Here is a 19,911-nt window from a genome sequence, read left to right on the forward strand (position 1 = left end):
AGTGGCGTCTCCCGCGTCTCTGTATAATTTAAAGGGCCAGGGCACTGCTAATTGGCGCTGGCCGGCTGCCAATTCTATTAAATATCCAGCCCATTCCTATGTCCCCTGCCAGATCTGTGTGCCTCATAGCCTTAGAGAAAGCTTTATCTGATGCCCTGTGCTTTTATTGTGATTTCCTGTTGTGACCCTGATTATGTTATTGACTTTGATCCCGCCCTGTCTGTCCCGATCTTAGGGTATGTCCCTGACTCACCTGCCTGTCCTCAACTACGATTCTGATAAACGACTTTGTACTTCACCTTGGACACCACTGCGGACAAAGTTGCTCCTGTAGAGGGACCTGGTGATACCACGCTGCAGCAAGTCCAGCCCGCTTTGCGGCCAGTTCTGGTGAAAAACAGGTACTACTTAGACTCTGCTCCCAGGTGTCGGCTTACGTCATTGTCTGAGGTGGTCCAGTGGGTTCACTACACCTGGTGCTTGACATGGAAATGTGGTAGTCCATGCTATCACAGGTTCGGAGGGGTATCCTTGAATTACTTATTAAACTCGCCATTCTGGATCCACATGGTTCTGCCGTGGTTGTTTTGTTGGAGATTGAAAGTTCTCTTTTCTTTTGCTCCAGGATTCTAGTATCTTTACTCCTTCTTTGATCAAGTTAATGGCTACAAAGGAGTTCTGCAGTTTTATAAGGATCTTTGTGGGGAAGCCCCACCTATTGAAGATTTCCTTTTCCCTGAGAATTGATGTGATAGGTTGAAATTTGCGTCTTGATTGAAGTGTCGCTGCTGACAGATCCACAAACATTTTTACTGATTCATAAGGTGCGGGAAGAGTCTGCATCTTCCTTGACTGGGGTAGGAGTTGTTCTTTCATATGGCAGAATGGGAATCTAGCCAGAACATCCCTGGGAACTGTTTCCGGTAGATCAGATGGCTTGGGTACTCTGTGTGCCCTGTCGATGCTGAACTTATAATCAGCTAGGTCCAGCAGAAGTGATTTTGTCAATTGCTGAACATACACTTTAAGATGAGCGTTCTTTGCTTGTATAGATGCCACAGTATCCTCTAGAGTGTTGTGAGAGTCCACAAGATCATTATGCACATTCACAAATGAGACAAGTTTTTTCTGTGTGACCCTCTGACTACCAGTTACTTGCACTGATACTTGTAAGGGTTGCACTAATGTGGTGATATCCCTCGGTAAGGAAGTTCTCAGGGCTTCCAGCATGATTTTAGGTATGTTCTCAGAGACTAGTTTGTTAGTGGTCTGGAAGGCAGCAAAGCTGTCTTGTGAGGAGGAGTTCTCTGTCTCTCTATTATTTATATTGCTAGATGCTTCTTCTGAATAGTCCTCCTGATGTTTTTCCCCTCTCTTTGGCTGGGCTACTAGTTGGGGCACGGGAGTCGCCAATCAGGTCCCCAAACATGTCCTGGGGTAGGGAGCCTGAATTATAAGAGCTGCTATTTGGTTGAGTGCCAGTGGTGGCATGCTGCATTCATTTTAAGCCTGTGTTGGAGATAGGGCAGATAGTGAGTCAGATGACCCCAAGCCCGTGCTCCACCTGTTAGGCACCTCAAAAGTGATGGGCGTCAGTTTTATTAATGGAGAAAAGTGTGCTTACTGCTGGCTTGTGCTGTGCGGCTTTCTCTCCTGCGGCGCCATCTTTGTCATGTGGCATGTTGACCGGGAAGTAATGACAGATGCCTTTACTTGTGTGGGTCTTTCACTCCCAGCTTCCTCCCTGCTGTCCTCGTTGTTCTAGGGGTTGAGTTTGGCGGTTTGTTGGGCATTTTGCCTCTGAGCAGCTGTTTTTTGTTGCTGTGTTTCAGTGGATTGGGCCGAAGCTCTCACCCCACGTGGCCATCTTCCACTGCGGGCAAGCCACACCACCCTTTAATATAAATTTAAGGATAGTATCACTATGGTTATAGAACTTCTTATGAATTTATCTTTAAAGATTTTTACTTTTGTATGAGCCCCCAATCTACGTTTTTCTTGTAGTGTGTTTTTTAGAATGATTTTGTTCCAAGTTCTTGTGAAATCTTAGACAAACTCAGAAGTGACATCGGGCTGACACTCTCACTTGCATACAGTGGTGTGAGAAAGTATTTGCCCCTTCTTGAATTTTAAAAAAATCTTTTTGGATGTTAACCAATCTTAAATGTTTTAGACCAAAAAGAATTAAATATTAGACAAATATAACACAAATAATATATAATTCAGTTTGTAAATTATCCAGTTTGATGATCTTATAGGAAATGTCATAGTTATTGTAATTATGTACAATTTTGTGTCATTACCCTCTCTGAGCCACTGTTGCATCATTTATGGCAAATCCCTGGTCCCTTCTGTTTACCTCCTTAGCTTTAGTCTGATTATCATGTCAGGGAATTATGAGAATGTTGTGTGTTTAACTGACACTATAAAGGATCACCTGTAGCACAAGACCTAACATTAGTTATGTGTCACCTTTCAGCTTTTCAGGCTTCTCATTCATTAGTACATTAAATATAATATATCGAATATTTAAGGGAAAAGAAAAGATTTCTTGGAAGTTAACGATGTGCGAGAAGAATGAAACACAAGTCACTCAGATTCATCTTCTTGGATTCCGAGGTCTATACAGATACAAAATTCTACTGTTCATTGTGTTTCTCCTGACTTACACATTAATACTGGGTGGAAATATTCTTCTTATCCTTCTGGTGTCCACTATGGACCATCTCAAGACTCCAATGTTCTTCTTTCTGAAACACCTATCCATAGCTGATGTCCTACTGACCACCAACGTTGTCCCCATGATGTTGCACATAATACTTGCAGATGAGGGCATTTTACCCTTTTGGGGCTGTATGGTGCAGTTGTATGTCTTTGGTATATTTGGGTTTATCCAATGTTTAATCATCGCTGTGATGTCATTTGATCGATATTTGGCCATTTGTCATCCTTTACGCTATAGTTCACTGATGGGCCCAGATCTTTGCCTCCAGCTGGTTATTTGTTCATGGTCTTCAGTCATTGTTTTAATATCAAGTGAGTTCTTTGTTCTTATCCAGTCTAAATTTTGTGGCTTGAATTACATTGACCACTTCTTCTGTGACTTTGGTCCAATAGTGGGATTGGCCACGTCAGACATTTCTGTTTTAATGTTGCAAAACTTTTTAATATCCGTCTTGGGGATTTTTCTTCCATTTGCTTTTATAATCTTGACCTACATTTTAATTTTTTTTGCCATCCTTAACATATCCTCAGCTTACAGTAAAAGAAAAGCCTTCTCCACTTGTAGCTCCCACCTGACCACAGTCTGTGTATATTATGGGACCCTGATCGCAGTTTACATAACTCCAAGTGACGAGAGCTCATCCGAAGTCAACAAGTACCGATCCCTGCTGTACATAGTCGTCACACCATTGATGAATCCCTTCATCTACAGCCTCAGGAACAACGAGATCAAGAAAGTTATGCAGAAAAAGTTGAGTGAAATCTCTCAAAATAGATGATATGTTTTGTTTTATATGGTGCAGATGTTTCCAACTTAAACCCAACTCTAATTTAGTCAAAAGCTGTATTTTTGCATGAGGGTAAATTAATGCAATATCACAACATGAATGCAAAATTTTGAAATTTGTAACCAGCAACCCCATGACTGGGTAGACACATATTAATGTACACTGGGGCAGATTAATAAAAAATGTCCTGTGGTTAGACCGTGCAGAGTTAGACTGGACCATCTTATTCTGCACCAGATTCACATCAGTGTCCGGTGCAGTATAAGAACGTCTAGTCGTTTCCGCACCTCCTATTAGTTGGCTTACTTTACTTCACAAAGTGAGGACAAAATTCTGTCGGGTGAGAAGGATTTTGGACGCATGGACCTTTTTGGTGCAAAGCGACTCCCCCTTTTCTCAAGCCATGTCCATTTTGTCGAGCTAGTCATAGGAGAGCCAGAAAACGGTCTTAACGACCTGGCTTTTTTTTTGTTTTTTCATTTCTATTTTTCACTCCCCACCTTCAAAAATCTATAACTTTTGTAGTTTTACACGTACAGAGCTGTGTTTGGGCTTATTTTCTGCTTAACAAATTGCACTTCATAGTGATGGTATTTATTATTCCCTGCTGTGTACTGGGAAGCGGAAAAAAATTCCAAATGCAGTGAAAATGATGAAAAAACGCATTTGCACCCTTTTCTTGTGGGCTTGGATTTTACAGCTTTCACTGAGCGCCCCAAATGACAGGTCTACTTTATTTTTTGTGTCGGTACAATTATGGGGATACCAAATTTTTATAGGGTTTATAATGTTTTCATACATTTACAAAAATTAAAACCTCCTGTACAAATACATTTTTTTTGATTTTGCCATCTTCTGGCGCCAATTACTTTTTCATACTTTACGGAGCTGTGGGTGGTGTCATTTTTTGCGACTTTTCACATCGTTTTCACTGGTATCATTTTTAGGACTGTACGATAACTTTTTTAATATAGTTTAAAATGGCAAAAAAGTGTCATTTTTGAATTTGGGCGCTATTTTCAGTTACGGTTTTTAACGCAGTGAAAAATCGTTATTATATTTTGATAGATCGGGCATTTTCTGATGAAGCGATATCTAATGTGTTTATAATTTTCACTGTTTATTAATATTTGATTTGAATTTTTAGGTTTTTTATTATAATTTTTTTTTAATTTTCTTTAATTTTTACTATTTTTCAGACCCCTTGGGTACTTTAACCCTAGGTTGTCTGATCGATCCTATCATATACTGCCATACTACAGTATGACAGTATATGGGGATTTTCCTCCTCATTCATTACAATGTGCTGATAGCACATTGTAATGAAAAGGTTAAAACGAGACAGCCTCCGGTCTTCGGAAAACTTCGGATTGCCGCTCCCCAATGACGTCGCGGGGAGCGACAATAAGCGGCAAGATGGCGGTGCACCTGCTTTTTGAAGCCACCGGCAGGAGAACACTCGATATCGGTGCTAGCACCGATCGCGGGTGTTATCGGTAAGTATTTTCTGCAATATGCAGCAAAGACTTACCGGCTATGGAGAGGACTCAGCCCGCAAGCCCTCTCCATGCACCGGGCCCCGATGCACGCCGTACTAGTACAGAGCGTGTCAGTAAGGGGTTAAACCCTTTATAAATGTGGTGCAGACACTTTTTCAGTGCAAGCTACGACATAATTCTGTCTTAGACAGATTGATAAATCTCCCCTAAAGAATATTACTTTCTGCGCAGGGTTGGTAAGACACAACATGCTAAACCCAATATAAAACATTTACAGTCTTGGTGGTAGAGTAGGTGATCCTGGCTGTCTACCTGGATATTACTGGATAGGTTCTCTAGGTTTGTTCTTAAATTGAATTTGTATGTAATTTGGAACAGTTACCTGTATATACTTGAGTATAAGCTGACCCAAGTATAAGCCGAGGCCCCTAATTTTACCACAAAAACCTGGTAAAACCTATATTTTTTTACTCGAATATAAGCCGAGTTTTGGGTTTTCAGCACATTTTTTTTGTGCTGAAAAACTAGGCTTATACTCGAGTATATATGGTATGTTTTATAATTTTAATTTCAAACAAAAAATAGTGTTTCTCCCACTGATAAAACTTTTCAAAAATGTCCTCATGGGAACATGGATTATCAATAAATCTTCATTATAGACACCTTAAGTGGTTATTACCTTCAAATGCTTTAACATATCCAGAGACTGTTTTCTCGTCACACATTGTACTTCAAATTAGTGGAAAAATTTGGATGATATAGTTTGTGTTTGATTATGAAAAAATGAAAATTTGCCAAAAGTTCAATTTTTTTTTTGCTTTTCAAGCAGTTAGTCATAGTATCCCAAACACTTTATAACTACCATTTCTAACATGTCTGCTTTGTGCTGGTTTTTAAGCATCCTCTCATTTTTCTAGGATGTTATGGGGCTTAGAATTGCAATTAAAAATCGCCATAACCAATATCTACAGGCACCTGCTCAGTTTTTAAGTGACTTTGAGACGGTAAAATCCCATAAATTGTCCCAATATAGATACAACACCCTTCAATGTATAAGAAACCAACTTTAAAAAGTTTGTTTACCCCTTAGGTGTTTTACAGGGGATAATACATTTTGGGCCAAAAATGTAAAATTCACAGTTGATTAAATGACGAAAAGCTCCACAAAGTTTGACACCCTATTTCTCCGGCTTTTTTATGGTTGACTTTTTATGCTGAATATGTAACTCATTTGTTTTTGCATCGTCATGTTCTAAGGGGCAGAGCATTTTTTTTTTTTTTTTTTGTATATTGTTTTAAGGCTTGTTTTTTGTGGGACAAGCCATACTTTTTATTGGTATTATGTTGGGATAAATGTTACTTTTTTAATCAAATTTTATTGTTTTTCTTGGAAATTTTAAATTTACAACAATCACCATAAAAGGTTAAAGTTTGAGACTTAGTACTTAGACCCATCTGTATATTGGGTGAAGAGGGAGTGGATAATACAAACCCTTAGGTGATAGGATATAAGGTACAGGAATTTACACCTCATTACAGATTAGACATACGGTACTAAAATTAATATAATGTAAAAGTAAATATGTAATGTGCCGGCGCAAGTAGGGAGATCTGTGTCAAATATCGCTCAATATATATTATAAAAATCCATATCACAATATAACAATAGATAACGAATGCTAAAATAAAGATCACAATACAGAATCATGCACAATTGGCTCTAACTCACTTCCGCTCTGCACCAGGAATGAGCAGATCTATTTAGCTTTGAACTTTGAACTTCTCAAATAATAATTTATCTGATGTATGTAGATGATATGGAACACTGTGTCCAGATACATGCTAGAAAGGAGACTTACACGCTGATATTAATTCAATGAGATATCAGTCTGTTCAAGTCATGTTGTTTACAGTTGCGTTTCATAGATTTAAAGTTATCAAAAATCACATGGGTTCCGCTTGTTCCACAAAGGAGTTGAAGACATATAATATACAGGCGGTCCCCTACTTAAGAACACCTGACTTACATATGACCCCCTAGTTACAAACGGACCTCTGGACTTGGGTAATTTGCTGTACTTTAGTCCTAGGCTACAATATACATCTATAACAGTTATCATAGGTGTCTGTAATGAAGCTTTATTGTTTATCCTGGTTCTTGTGACAACCCAACATTTTTAAAATCCTATTGTCACAGAGACCAAAAAAAGTTTGACTGGGGTTACAATAATAAAGTATACAGTTCCGACTTACATACAAACTCAACTTAAGAACAAACCTACAGATCTTGTACGTAACCTGGGGACTGCCTGTATGTCTATAGACCTTAGTATACATTGCTCCCATGTCCCAGAGATTTTTCACGACGTCTGGACTGTATCATGTTTCCTCTTGCGCCTCTGTATTGTTCGGTTTGCACAGGCGTGGTAGAAGTGTCTGCCGATAGAAAGGTTGGGAAGTACATAAAGTCCTCGTAACAGGTTCCGAAGATGATGGTGCTCTTCAATAGTGGACCGGCCGATCCATAGTATATGATATAGCAAGATGATTCAACTGTCAGGATTATATGCTGTATTCTAGACACCTTTTCAAAGTAATCTTACTTCTAAATCAGTAGCAAAAACGAATGTGGCTGCCATCTTCCTCAAGTCCATGGGTTATATAGCTCTAGTCCAACCCCTTATAAGGAAGATCTGTAATGGACTGGTATACACTCACCGGCCACTTTATTAGGTACACCCGTCCAACTGCTCGTTAACACTTAATTTCTAATCAGCCAATCACATGGCGGCAACTCAGTGCATTTAGGCATGTAGACATGGTCAAGACAATCTCCTGCAGTTCTCCCGAGCATCAGTATGGGGAAGAAAGGTGATTTGAGTGCCTTTGAATGTGGCATGGTTGTTGGTGCCAGAAGGGCTGGTCTGAATATTTCAGAAACTGCTGATCTACTGGAATTTTCACGCACAACCATCTCTAGGGTTTCCAGAGAATGGTCCGAAAAAGAAAAAACATCCAGTGAGCGGCAGTTCTGTGGGTGGAAATGCCTTGTTGATACCAGAGGTCAGAGGAGAATGGGCAGACTGGTTCGAGCTGATAGAAAGGCAACAGTGACTCAAATCGCCACCCGTTACAACCAAGGTAGGCAGAAGAGCATCGCTGAACGCACCGTACGTCGAACTTTGAGGCAGATGGGCTACAGCAGCATTTTCTTGGCACTCTTTGGGCCCCTTGGTACCAATTGAGCACCGTTGCAACGCCACAGCCTACCTGAGTATTGTTGCTGCCCATGTACATCCCTTTATGACCACAATGTACCCTGTAACATCTGATGGCTACTTTCAGCAGGATAATGCGCCATGTCATAAAGCTGGAATCATCTCAGACTGGTTTCTTGAACATGACAATGAGGTCACTGGACACAAATGGCCTCCACAGTCACCAGATCTCAATCCAATAGAGCATCTTTGGGATGTGGTGGAATGGGAGATTCGCATCATGGATGTGCAGCCGACAAATCTGCGGCAACTGTGTGATGCCATCATGTCAATATGGACCAAAATCTCTGAAGAATGCTTCCAGCACCTTGCTGAATCTATGCCACGAAGAATTGAGGCAGTTCTGCAGGCAAAAGGGGGTCCAACCTGTTACTAGCATGGTGTACCTAATAAAGTGGCCGGTGAGTGTATACAGAATCTGTAGTGGACTACCGTATATACTCGAGTATAAGCCGACCCAAGTATAAGCTGAGACCCATAATTTTACCACCATAAACTGGGAAAATCTATTGACTCGAGTATAAGCCTAGGGTGGGAAATGCATTGGTCACAGACCCCCCCCCAGTATATAGCCAGTCCCCAGTAGTATACAGCTTGACCCCAGTAGTATACAGTCAGTCCCCGGTAGTATACAGCCTTACCCGAATTTTAAAAAATAATAAACGGCATACCGCCGTTTGCTGGAGGTGAGGAGGAGGTGACCCCTCCTCCCTCCATTGGAAATAGTGGCACACGGACGCACATTCGCCGAAAGATGGAGCTTGCTCTATCTTTTTGCGGTGTGCGGCCCGGATCGGTGCCACACATGTGTGGCACCGGATTCCCGCCGTGCCGCTATTGCCGTCTATGAGGACGCACATGCGGCCGCAAATTTGCGGCCGCATGTATGGCCCCGCAGATGGCAGTGTGAATGAGCCCTATGTGTCAAGATAACATACTCATATATAGCCACTAAATGTTTAGTAACTTTTATTATAGCCTAATGGTTGGTTTCAACTAGAGATGAGCAAGCACTAAAATGCTCGGGTGCTCATTATTCGAGACAAACTTTTCCCAATGCTCCGTTATTCAAGGGGACCAAGGCTCTGCACAGGGAAGCTTGGCCAAACACCTGGGAACCTCAGAAAAGGATGGAAACACCACGGAAATGGACAGGAAACAGCAGGGGCAGCATGCATGGATGCCTCTGAGGCTGCTTTATCGTACCATTATGCCAAAATTATGGGCAACAGCATGGCCATGACAGAGTGATCGAATGAGGCTAGATAGCATCTACAACATCCAATAATTGACCCTGACACTATAGGGGACGGCATGCAGAGGCAGCGGCAGCAGCGGCAGGCTAGAGAGTGTCATGGCGACATACCCTAAATGGACTCAGGCTTCAAACCAATGGGTGGCAGAGAGGAACCAAAGGAGGTGAGCAAGAAGCGCTGAAATGATTTCCTATGTGAACAAAAGGTTGGCGGTATATTTATTCGATAACACAGCATGTTGGCGACATAGTGACCAAGTTCCATACTGTATCTGGTGAAACACCCGACAGTATGGGGCATCCATATTGCGCTGCTATGATTGAAACTTCAGGTCTCCAGCATGGCGGCGACACATGGGCCGAGTTCCACTATGTATCTGGTGAAACACCTGAAAATTCTGCCTGACACAGCTCGTTTGATAAGGGGATGATGTGCTGCATATCCTCTCGTGCTCCAGTGTCTGGGGTATAGAGAGTTGAAAATTGCGCATGAAGACATTGGTGGACGCTGTGGAGGATCGTAGAGGCAAAATGGACAGGAAACAGCAGGGGCAGCATGCATGGATGCCTTTGAGGCTGCCTAATCTTGGGATGGAGCTGGCGCTCCACTGCCAGACGAGCTTTCGCCTGTCTAAGCCCCTGTCTCTCGGCTCCTCCCCACCCAAAATGGGCCTGGGGGCCAGAAAATTTTCAAAGCAGGCCGGGTCGTTTGAATATTTCACCTAGGAATAATGGAATAGCATAGTGGTTCTATTTTTAATTGTTTTTTCGGAAATAGTTCCATGATTAAGAGCGACAGTATGGGGCATCCATATTGCGCTGCTATGATTGCAACTTCAGGTCTCCAGCATGGCGGCGACAGATGGGCCGAGTTCCACTATATCTGGTGAAACACCTGAAAATTCTGCCTGACACAGCTCGTTTCATAAGGGGACGATGCATGGAGGCAGTGAAGTAGTAGTAGATTAAGGGTGCTGCAGTTAAAACTATGTTAGTTGGATCTTGGGATGGAGCTGGCGCTCCGCTGCCAGGCGAGCTTTCGCCTATCCAAGCCCCTGTCTCTGGGCTACTCCCCAAACAGCACTTCTAAGAACCTTTTGTATAAGATCAAGTGTAGTAGTGTTCTTATAAGTTTGGGTTATGGCGGGTGAGGGGAATGTAAACAGATGCACAAGAAGTGCTGAAATAATATCGGTAAGTGATAAAAGTTTGCCAGTATATTTTGTGGACAACACAGCAGGGTAGCGACAAAGTTAACAAGTTTGATGTGGAAGCCATGAAAGCAACCCAAAATTCTGCCTGACAGCTCGTTTGATAAGGGGACGATGTATGGAGGCAGTGAACTAGTAGTAGATTAAAGGTGCTGCAGTTAAAACTATGTTAGTTGGATCTTGGGATGGAGCTTGGGCTCCGCTGCCAGGCGAGCTGTCGCCTATCCAAGCCCCTGTCTCTCGGCTACTCCCCATACAGCACTTCTAAGAACCTTTTGTATAAGATCAAGTGTAGTAGTGTTCTTATAAGTTTGGGTTATGGCGGGTGAGGGGAATGTAAACAGATGCGCAAGAAGCGCTGAAATAATATCGGTAAATGATAAAAGTTTGCCACTATATTTTGTGGATTACACAGCAGGGTGGCGACAAAGTTAACAAGTTTGATGTGGAAGCCATGAAAACAACCCAAAATTCTGCCTGACACAGCTGGTTTGATAAGGAGACCATGTATGGAGGCAGCTATATGGACGACTTTTGGAGGCAGCTATGGCGATGACGTGTGGAGGTAGCAATGGAGACAACGTGTGGAGGCAGCTAAAAAGACGACGCGTGGAGGCTGCTATGGATACAATTTAATTTGGATAGTGCCTGTATGTGGCAGTCCAAAAAAGTTTTCAAACCAGAGGAGCAGGTAGGTGGTCCTCCAGAAAAATTAAATAGATTGAGTGCCTGTATGTGGCAGTCCAAAAAAGTTTTCAAACCAGAGGAGCAGGTAGGTGGTCCTCCAGAAAAATTAAATAGATTGAGTGCCTGTATGTGGCACTCCCAAAAATTGTATAAAACAGAGGACCGAGTAGGTGGCCCTCCAGAAAAATTAAATACATAGAGTACTGTAGCTAGAGTCAGTTGGCCCTGGCAAAAAATAGCCAGTTTCCTCTGCTTTAGTGTACAAAGAGGAGGAGAAGGAGGACAATGAGGAGGAGCAGTGCATACATTATTCAGGTTGAGCTTCTTTCACCTGGTGGAGAATGGAAATCCTGAGAAATCCAGGCTTTATTCATCTTGATAAGCGTCAGCCTGTCAGCGCTGTCAGTCGACAGGCGTGTACGCTTATCGGTGCTGATGCCACCAGCTGCACTGAAAACCCGCACGGACAACACGCTAGCGGCAGGGCAGGCGACAACCTCCAAGGCGTACAGCGCCAGTTCGTGCCACATGTCCAGCTTTGAAACCCAGTAGTTGTAGGGAGCTGTGTGATCATTTAGGACGATGGTATGGTCAGCTACGTACTCCCTCACCATCTTTCTGTAAAGATCAGCCCTACTCTGCCGAGACGGGGGACAGGTGACAGTATCTTGCTGGGGTGACATAAAACTGGCAAAGGCTTTGTAAAGCGTACACCTGCCAGTGCTGGACAAGCTGCCTGCTCGCCTGCTCTCCCTCGCTACTTGTCCCGCAGAAGTACGCCCCCTGCCGCTAGCGCTGTCAGAAGGGAAATACTGTTTCAGCTTGTGCACCAGGGCCTGCTGGTATTCATGCATTCTCACACTCCTTTCCTCTCCAGGGATGAGAGTGGAAAGATTTTGCTTGTACCGTGGGTCCAGGAGAGTGAATACCCAGTAATCGGTGCTGGAATAAATTCTTTGAACGCTAGGGTCACGGGATTGGCAGCCTAGCATGAAATCTGCCATATGCGCCACAGTACCAATGCGCAAGAATTCACTCCCCTCACTGGCCTGACTGTCCATTTCCTCCTCCTCCAACTCCTCCAACTCCTCTTCTTCTGCCTATACACGCTGAACAGTGAAGGACTGAACAATGTTCCCCTCTACTGTCTCGCCAACATTCTCCTCCTCTTCCTCCTCCTCCTCCTCCAACTCCTCCGATATGCGCTGAGAAACAGACCTAAGGGTGCTTTGGCTATCAACAAGGGAATCTTCTTCCCCCATCTCTTGTGACGAGCGCAAAGCTTCCGACTTCATGCTGACCAGAGAGTTTTTCAACAGGAAAAGCAGCGGGATGGTGAGGCTGATGATGGCGGCATCGCCACTGACCATCTGTGTTGACTCCTCAAAGTTACTCAGCACCTGTCAGATATCAGACATCCACGTCCACTCCTCATTGTAGACTTGAGGAAGCTGACTGACCTGACTACCAGTTCTAGTGGAAGTTGACATCTGGCAGTCTACAATCGCTCTGTGCTGCTGGTAAACTCTGGATAACATGGTTAGTGTTGAATTCCACCTCGTGGGCACGTCGCACAACAGTCGGTGAGCGGGCAGTTGGAGGCACCTTCATGCTTCGTTGGTGAGAGTGGCAGCATCTGTGCTGGACTTCCTGAAATGCGCACAGATGCGGCGCACCTTCGTGAGCAAATCAGACAGATTGGGGTATGTCTTGAGGAAACGCTGAACTATGAGATTTAACACATGGGTCAGGCATGGCACATGTGTCAGTCTGCCGAGTTGCAGAGCCGCCATCAGGTTACGGCCGTTGTCACACATAACCATGCCTGGCTTCAGGTTCAGCGGTGCCAGCCACAGATCAGTCTGTGCCGTGATGCCCTGTAATAGCTCTTGGGCGGTGTGCCTTTTATCGCCTAGGCTCAGCAGTTTGAGCACCGCCTGCTGTCGCTTAGCGATGGCACTGCTGCTGTGCCTAGAGCTACCGACTGATGGCGCCGTGCCCACGGATGGTAATTCGGAGGAGGTGGAGGAGGGGTGGGAGGAGGAGGAGGCACAGTAGACCTGAGAGACCTGGACCGAGGTAGGCCCCGCAATCCTCGGCGTCGGCAGTATATGACCAGCCCCAGGGTCAGACTCAGTCCCAGCCTCCACCAAGTTAACCCAATGTGCCGTCAGCGATATATAGTGGCCCTGCCCGGCAGCACTCGTCCACGTGTCCGTGGTCAGGTGGACCTTGTCAGAAACGGCGTTCGTCAGGGCACTGATGATGTTGGCTGACACGTGCTTGTGCAGGACTGGGACGGCACATCAGGAAAAGTAGTGACGGCTGGGGACCGAATACCGAGGGGCGGCAGCCACCATGAGGTTTCAAAAGGCCTCGGTCTATAGAGTAGCATCTCCAGGCTAAGCAGTTTGGAGAAGTGGACGTTGAGGGCTTGGGCGTGTGGGTGGGTTGCACTATACTTCCTTTGGTGCTCCAGCGTCTTGGGTATGGAGAGCTGAACGCTAGTGGATGCTGTGGAGGATCGTGGAGGTGAAGATGGGGTTTTCGCACGGGAGGTGTTTGGGCCGGGGTCCTGGGCAGGGGGCTGACTAGCAGATGACACAGGGGAAGGAGCAGTGGTGTGCCCGGCCGGAGGTGAACGGGCTTGGTGCCATTGAGTTGGGTGTTTAGCATTCATATGCCTGCGCATACTGGTGGTAGTTAAGCTAGAAGTGGTGGAACCCCTGCTGATCCTGGTTTGGCAAAGGTTTCACACCACAGTCCGTCGGTCATCCGGTGTTTCTTTAAAGAACCTCCAGACTTCTGAAAATCTAGCCCTCGCCACCGGAGCTTGACTACGGGCAACATTTGGCGCTGATGCACCAGCTCTGGCCCTGCCTCTCCGTCTGGCCCCACCACTGCCTCTTCCAACCTGTTTTGCTATAGGACTCGCCTCCGTCTCAGAAGCACTGTGTTCATCCGGCCTATCAACCCAGCTTGGGTCTGTCACCTCATCATCCTCCGATCCCTCAGTCTGCTCCCCCCTCCGACTTCCTGCCCTGACAACAACTTCACCACTGTCTGACAACCATGTCTCCTCATTGTCCGACACCTCTTTACACACTTCTTCCACTACGTCAATAATGTCATCATCACCCACAGACTGCGACCGGTGGAAAACCTGGGCATCGGAAAAGAGCTCAGCAGCAACCGGACAAGTGGTTTGTGACTGTGGGAAGGGTCCAGAAAACAGTTCCTCAGAGTATGCCGGTTCAAATGCAAAATTTTGCTGGGAGGGGGCAGACTGGGGGTAAGGAGGCTGAGGTGGAGGAGCTGGAAGAGTGCTGATTTCATTGACATGGGTGGACTGCGTGGAAGACTGACTGGTGGACAAATGGCTAGAAGCATTGTCCGCAATCCACTACTTCACCTCTTCGCACTGTTCTGGTCTCAACAGTGCTCTACCACGAGTCCCAGTAACATGAGACATGATGAACCTAGGGAGCAGGGCCGCATCTGCCATGAGGCGGGATGAAAATTTTGCCTCAGGTGGCAAATGCGGAGCCCTGAGGCAGGCGGCAAAACAGCTGAAGGTGATTTTGGCACTCGCCCGAATCACCGACAAGCAGTACGGACCTGCCGCTGCCACTGTTCCTCACTGCAGCGCTGATGTATGGAGGACGCAGGCGACGTTTGATGATGTCATGCCGCCTGCGTCCATATGAGCAGCAGCGCTGCCGGCAGGAGGAGGTGGAAGGCTGGCTGCCGGTGGGCTGATGAAGGAGAAGGGTGAGCGGGAAGCCTGTGCGGTGGCTTCACTGACCGGTGGAGCAGCAGTCAGCTGGAGTGCTATCACTTTGCTGCTGCTCCACCACTGCCTCGGACAGACGGAAAGGATCCTCAGGTGAGCTCTCTGCTCCTGCTGCAGAAGCTCTGATGAGCAAGCTCTGCCCACCAGCTCGGAGCTCCTGAACTTCATCAGCAGCTATGTGTGCTGCTGTCTGCTGTGAGTAAGCTACAGGTATGTTGCTGTGCATGTTGCTGTGCATGCTGCTGTGCATGTTGCTGTGCATGTTGCTGTGTGTATGCTGTGTGTATGCTGCTGTGCATGTTACTGTGTGTAAGCTACAGGTATGCTGCATGTATATGCTGTGTGTATGCTGCTGCCTGCTGTGTATGATGTTTTGTATGTATACTGTGTATGTATGCTGTGTATAATGCTGTGTGTATGATGCTGCCTGCTGTGTATGATGTTTTGTATTTATGCTGTTTATAATGCTGTGTGTATGCTGCTGCATGCTGTGTATGATGTTTTGTATGTATGCTGTGTATAATGATGTGTATATGCTACTGTGTGTATGCTGCTGCCTGCTGTGTATGATGTTTTGTATGTATGCTGTGTATAATGCTGTGTATAATGCTGTGTATATGCTACTGTGTGTATGTTGCATGCATATTCTGTGTGTGTGATGCTGTGTATGCTGCTGCCTGCTGTATGTGATGCTGCGTATGCTGTTGCCTGCTGTATGTGATGCTGCGTATGCTGTTGCCTGCTGTATGTGATGCTGCGTATGCTGCTGCCTGCTGTATGTGATGCTGCGTATGCTGCTGCCTGCTGTATGTGATGCTGCGTATGCTGTTGCCTGCTGTGTATGATGCTGCGTATGCTGCTGCCTGCTGTATGTGATGCTGTGTATGCTGCTGTCTGCTGTGTGTGATGCTGCCTGCTGTGTGTGATGCTGCCTGCTGTGTGTGATGCTGCCTGCTGTATATGATGCTCTGCGTATGCTGCTGCCTGCTGTGTGTGAAGCTGCGTATGCTGCTGCCTGCTGTATGTGATGCTGCGTATGCTGCTGCCTGCTGTATATGATGCTCTGCGTATGCTGCTACCTGCTGTGTGTGATGCTGCGTATGCTGCTGCCTGCTGTGTGTGATGCTGTTAATGTAGTAAGTTGTATGTATATATATATATATATATATATATATATATATATATATATGTGTATATATATATATATATATATATATATAAATGTACAGATAGAATGTGTTGTGTATTTATATGCTTTTGGTGTAAATAATATTTAATTTATGCTGGACACTTATCAATGCTTCTATGCCACTTTTTGCACTTTTGCAGCGGTAAGCAATCAGAATCCGGTGTTTTGTATTGTTTAATTGCAAGACACCGGGTTCTGGTTACCGATCAGATGTGTTTCCATAGAAACTTATACACGATCGGGCCAAGTTCCGCCCCTGTACACTAGCGCTGCGTTTGTAAACACAGCGCTAGTATTAAGTTGTGTATGTAAATTGAGTGGGCTGAATATAGAAGGAGATCAGGGCTAGTATTTTTTTTGGGGGGGGGGGGGGGGCAGCATTTCAGTTTTCGCCTCAGGCAGCAAAAAAGCTAGAATCGGCCCTGCTAGGGAGTGTAGCTCTGCAGCGTTCCCCTGCCCCCTCATCAGCAGGTGGTGTCTCACCCCGCCCAGGACCACGGCCTCTGACCCCTGAAGTAGTTGGACGCCCACGTCCATGCCCTCGTCCTCTACCCCTAGCCCTCGGGTTAAACATTTTCAAAATTAAAGTGTAAACTTAAATTTTTTTTTTTTTGTATGTTTTTTTTGTTTTTTAAACAAAACGATGCTATCCTATTGCTATGGCTAGTTTCTAACCTACACTGACAGCACACAACTGGATTTTGTGCTGTGCCTGATGACTTTGAGTTATAAAAAGAAATAAACATAAAAAAAATAAAGTAAAATATAACGCTATTGTAGGCCTAAGTAAGCCGTTGGGGTTCTCCTATGGCTATTTTCTAGCCTACACTGAAAGCACACTGCTATGCCAGATGAGTTAAATCAGCAGACTCTGCCTAATTCAAATCAAACCCCTAATAAATTGTCCCACTTCGGTGTTTGAGGTGGATATGTGTGTCACTAAGAGCTAAACACAACGGTCGCAGGTCTCCCAGCAAATTCCTCACAATATGGTACTAGCTGCACTACTAATGCCAGCAAGCCCAGCCACAAGCAAACCAAAAAAAAGTAAATATATAACGCTATTGTAGGCCTAAGAAGGGCTGTTGGGTTCTTTGAGAATCACTCCTGCCTAACAGTAAGCTAATAGAACACCCTAACGCTTTCCCTGACCAGCAGCAGCTCTCTCCCTAGCGGCATCCAGACACAGAATGATGCGAGCAGCGCGGGCAGCGGCTAGTCTATCCAAGGGTCACCTGATCTGGCCAGCCAACCACTGCTATCGACGTGTAAGGGTACCACGTCATGCTGGGTGGAGTGCAGAGTCTCCTGGCTTGTGATTGGCTCTGTTTCTGGCCGCCAAAAAGCAAAACGGCGGGAGATGCCATTTTCTCGAGTGGGCGAAGTATTCGTCCGAGCAACGAGCAGTTTCGAATACGCTAATGCTCGAATGAGCATCAAGCTCAGACGAGTATGTTCGCTCATCTCTACGTACTATCCATGTGGGGTCAGAACTTTGACCAAGATCACGACTAGGACACTTTACTTTGAAATGCGTTGATCATTTATGCACAATGAAACGAAGGTATTCCAGCACTCAGAATCTTCTTTAAAAAAATATTTAAATTTTATTTTGTAAATATTAAAATTGCAAGGTCACATCCTGGCATATCATCCAAAAAAGAAAAGATCTACGCGTTTCGGACTAGTGTGCTTGCGTCCTTATTCATGATCTAAAAAATCATTGTGATCCTCCATCTTAAAAAAGAGGAGGAGGAAAAAGACCAGGTGAATTGGCTTGTAATCAGTTAACCCTTACATAACGGCAGCAGAGATACATTCCATGACAAAACATGCTAGTTCATCAAAGTATGCAGATAAACATTCGGACATAATTTGCTTTGTGTACAAACCTGCTATTAATGCAACCACATGAAAAAATATATACTAAAATGAACTAAATACACTTGAATATATGTTAACATATACTATGTTAACATATATGTTAACATGTATGTTAACACATACTGTTAACATCACATGGACGGAAGATTATTTTATGATATTCAGAGCTCATCATGTTGTTTATAACGTAGATATTCTAACACTATTCAAAAAAACACCATGACCTCTTTATTGTATAGACCCAGCGTTATATTTGTGTACGCTATTAGACTATGTACCTATCCATGACTGCATGGGTCAATGGCCGATGCGTTATAGCACAAAGTTAGAGCAAAAGACTCCAGTAATAAACCCCATTGCATGTGTTTTGGGAATTCTCAATATAGATATAACGTATCTGTTTTATTATTTAAACCTGTCGGCATTCGGGTATTTAATGCTAAAATCCAAAACATCTCGCGGTTGCGCAGTTTGTGTGTTCTGTTCCCTCCTCTGATTGGGATAGTAACCCTCTCTATGCCGGTAACTTCCAAAGAGGAAAAATCTCCTTTGTGTGTATAATAAAAATGTCTGGAGAGACTGGAAATGTTTTTGTCTGTAAATTTGGAACCATCAGTTACATGTTCTGCAATTCTCTTCTTGAGGGAACGTATAGTGCTCCCGATATACTGTATTCTACAGATGGTACAATAAGCCAAGTAAACAACATATTTAGTGTTGCAATTTATAAACGACTTGATATTTCTAGGCTTATTGTAGATCTTTTCTTTTTTGGATGATATGCCAGGATGTGACCTTGCAATTTTAATATTTACAAAATAAAATTTAAATATTTTTTTAAAGAAGATTCTGAGTGCTGGAATACCTTCGTTTCATTGTGCATCATTCAGTCAACCGGCAGGACTGCCTTTCCGTGCACCGAGAGCTAAGGAGGAATAGGACCTCGTCTATATTGAGGATGCAGCTTATGTGAGTGAGCGGTGGCTTTCTTTCTATTGTTTCCTATTTGTGTTGTCGGATATAAGTTTCCTGCACCTCACTAATCCGTAAAGTATTGCTGTATGGACATACACAATGTGAATGGACTCCTAATTACCAATCAACGTTTTTGAGTTGGATACAATCCTTGTATTGTTTGTGCATTCTCATCAATATTATAATACTACTAGTATGGACTTTAGCTCTTTCTAAACTAATATAGGTCAATTATGTGCATACATCCCAAGTGTTTTTAACGAAATCCAATATATTTTTTATATTGTATTTTTAAAAAAAAAAAATATACACGACCATGGAGTCTAACAATGTGGCATTTGAAAATATCGATAACAGTATACGTAGGAATAAAGCAGCAGAGATTTTTTCCAAACATGGTGTGGATAGTACTGATTTGAGCATCCTCATGCATGAACTTGAAATCCAGCTGATGGATCAGCTGAGAATCTGGTGGGATAATACTACCTTGCAAACGTATGTGGATCGTGCTATGATCCCAAGAGGATTGAGGATAAAAAAGTTTCCAACATTTGTATATAGCGCAGACTTTAACAAAGAGTGGAACTGCATATTATCAGAGTGTTCTCTAAAATTAATGAAACTGATT

At 44.1% G+C, this 19,911-nt stretch overlaps 1 protein-coding gene across 1 annotated transcript; it reads left to right on the forward strand.

The window, feature by feature from the left end:
• Positions 1–2,564: 2,564 nt before the first annotated feature.
• Positions 2,565–3,503, forward strand: LOC140128729 (olfactory receptor 5G9-like). Its single transcript, XM_072150426.1, has one exon. It carries the CDS (start codon positions 2,565–2,567, stop codon positions 3,501–3,503), a length of 939 nt encoding a protein of 312 aa, XP_072006527.1.
• Positions 3,504–19,911: the final 16,408 nt, after the last annotated feature.

The sequence above is a fragment of the Engystomops pustulosus genome, chromosome 4 (assembly GCF_040894005.1).
Source record: "Engystomops pustulosus chromosome 4, aEngPut4.maternal, whole genome shotgun sequence".
Taxonomy (NCBI): domain Eukaryota; kingdom Metazoa; phylum Chordata; class Amphibia; order Anura; family Leptodactylidae; genus Engystomops; species Engystomops pustulosus.

What these genes read in the sequence shown, in the direction of transcription:
- LOC140128729 (XM_072150426.1), top strand. Translation starts at nt 2,565, where the DNA reads ATGTGCGAGAAGAATGAAACACAAGTCACTCAGATTCATCTTCTTGGA.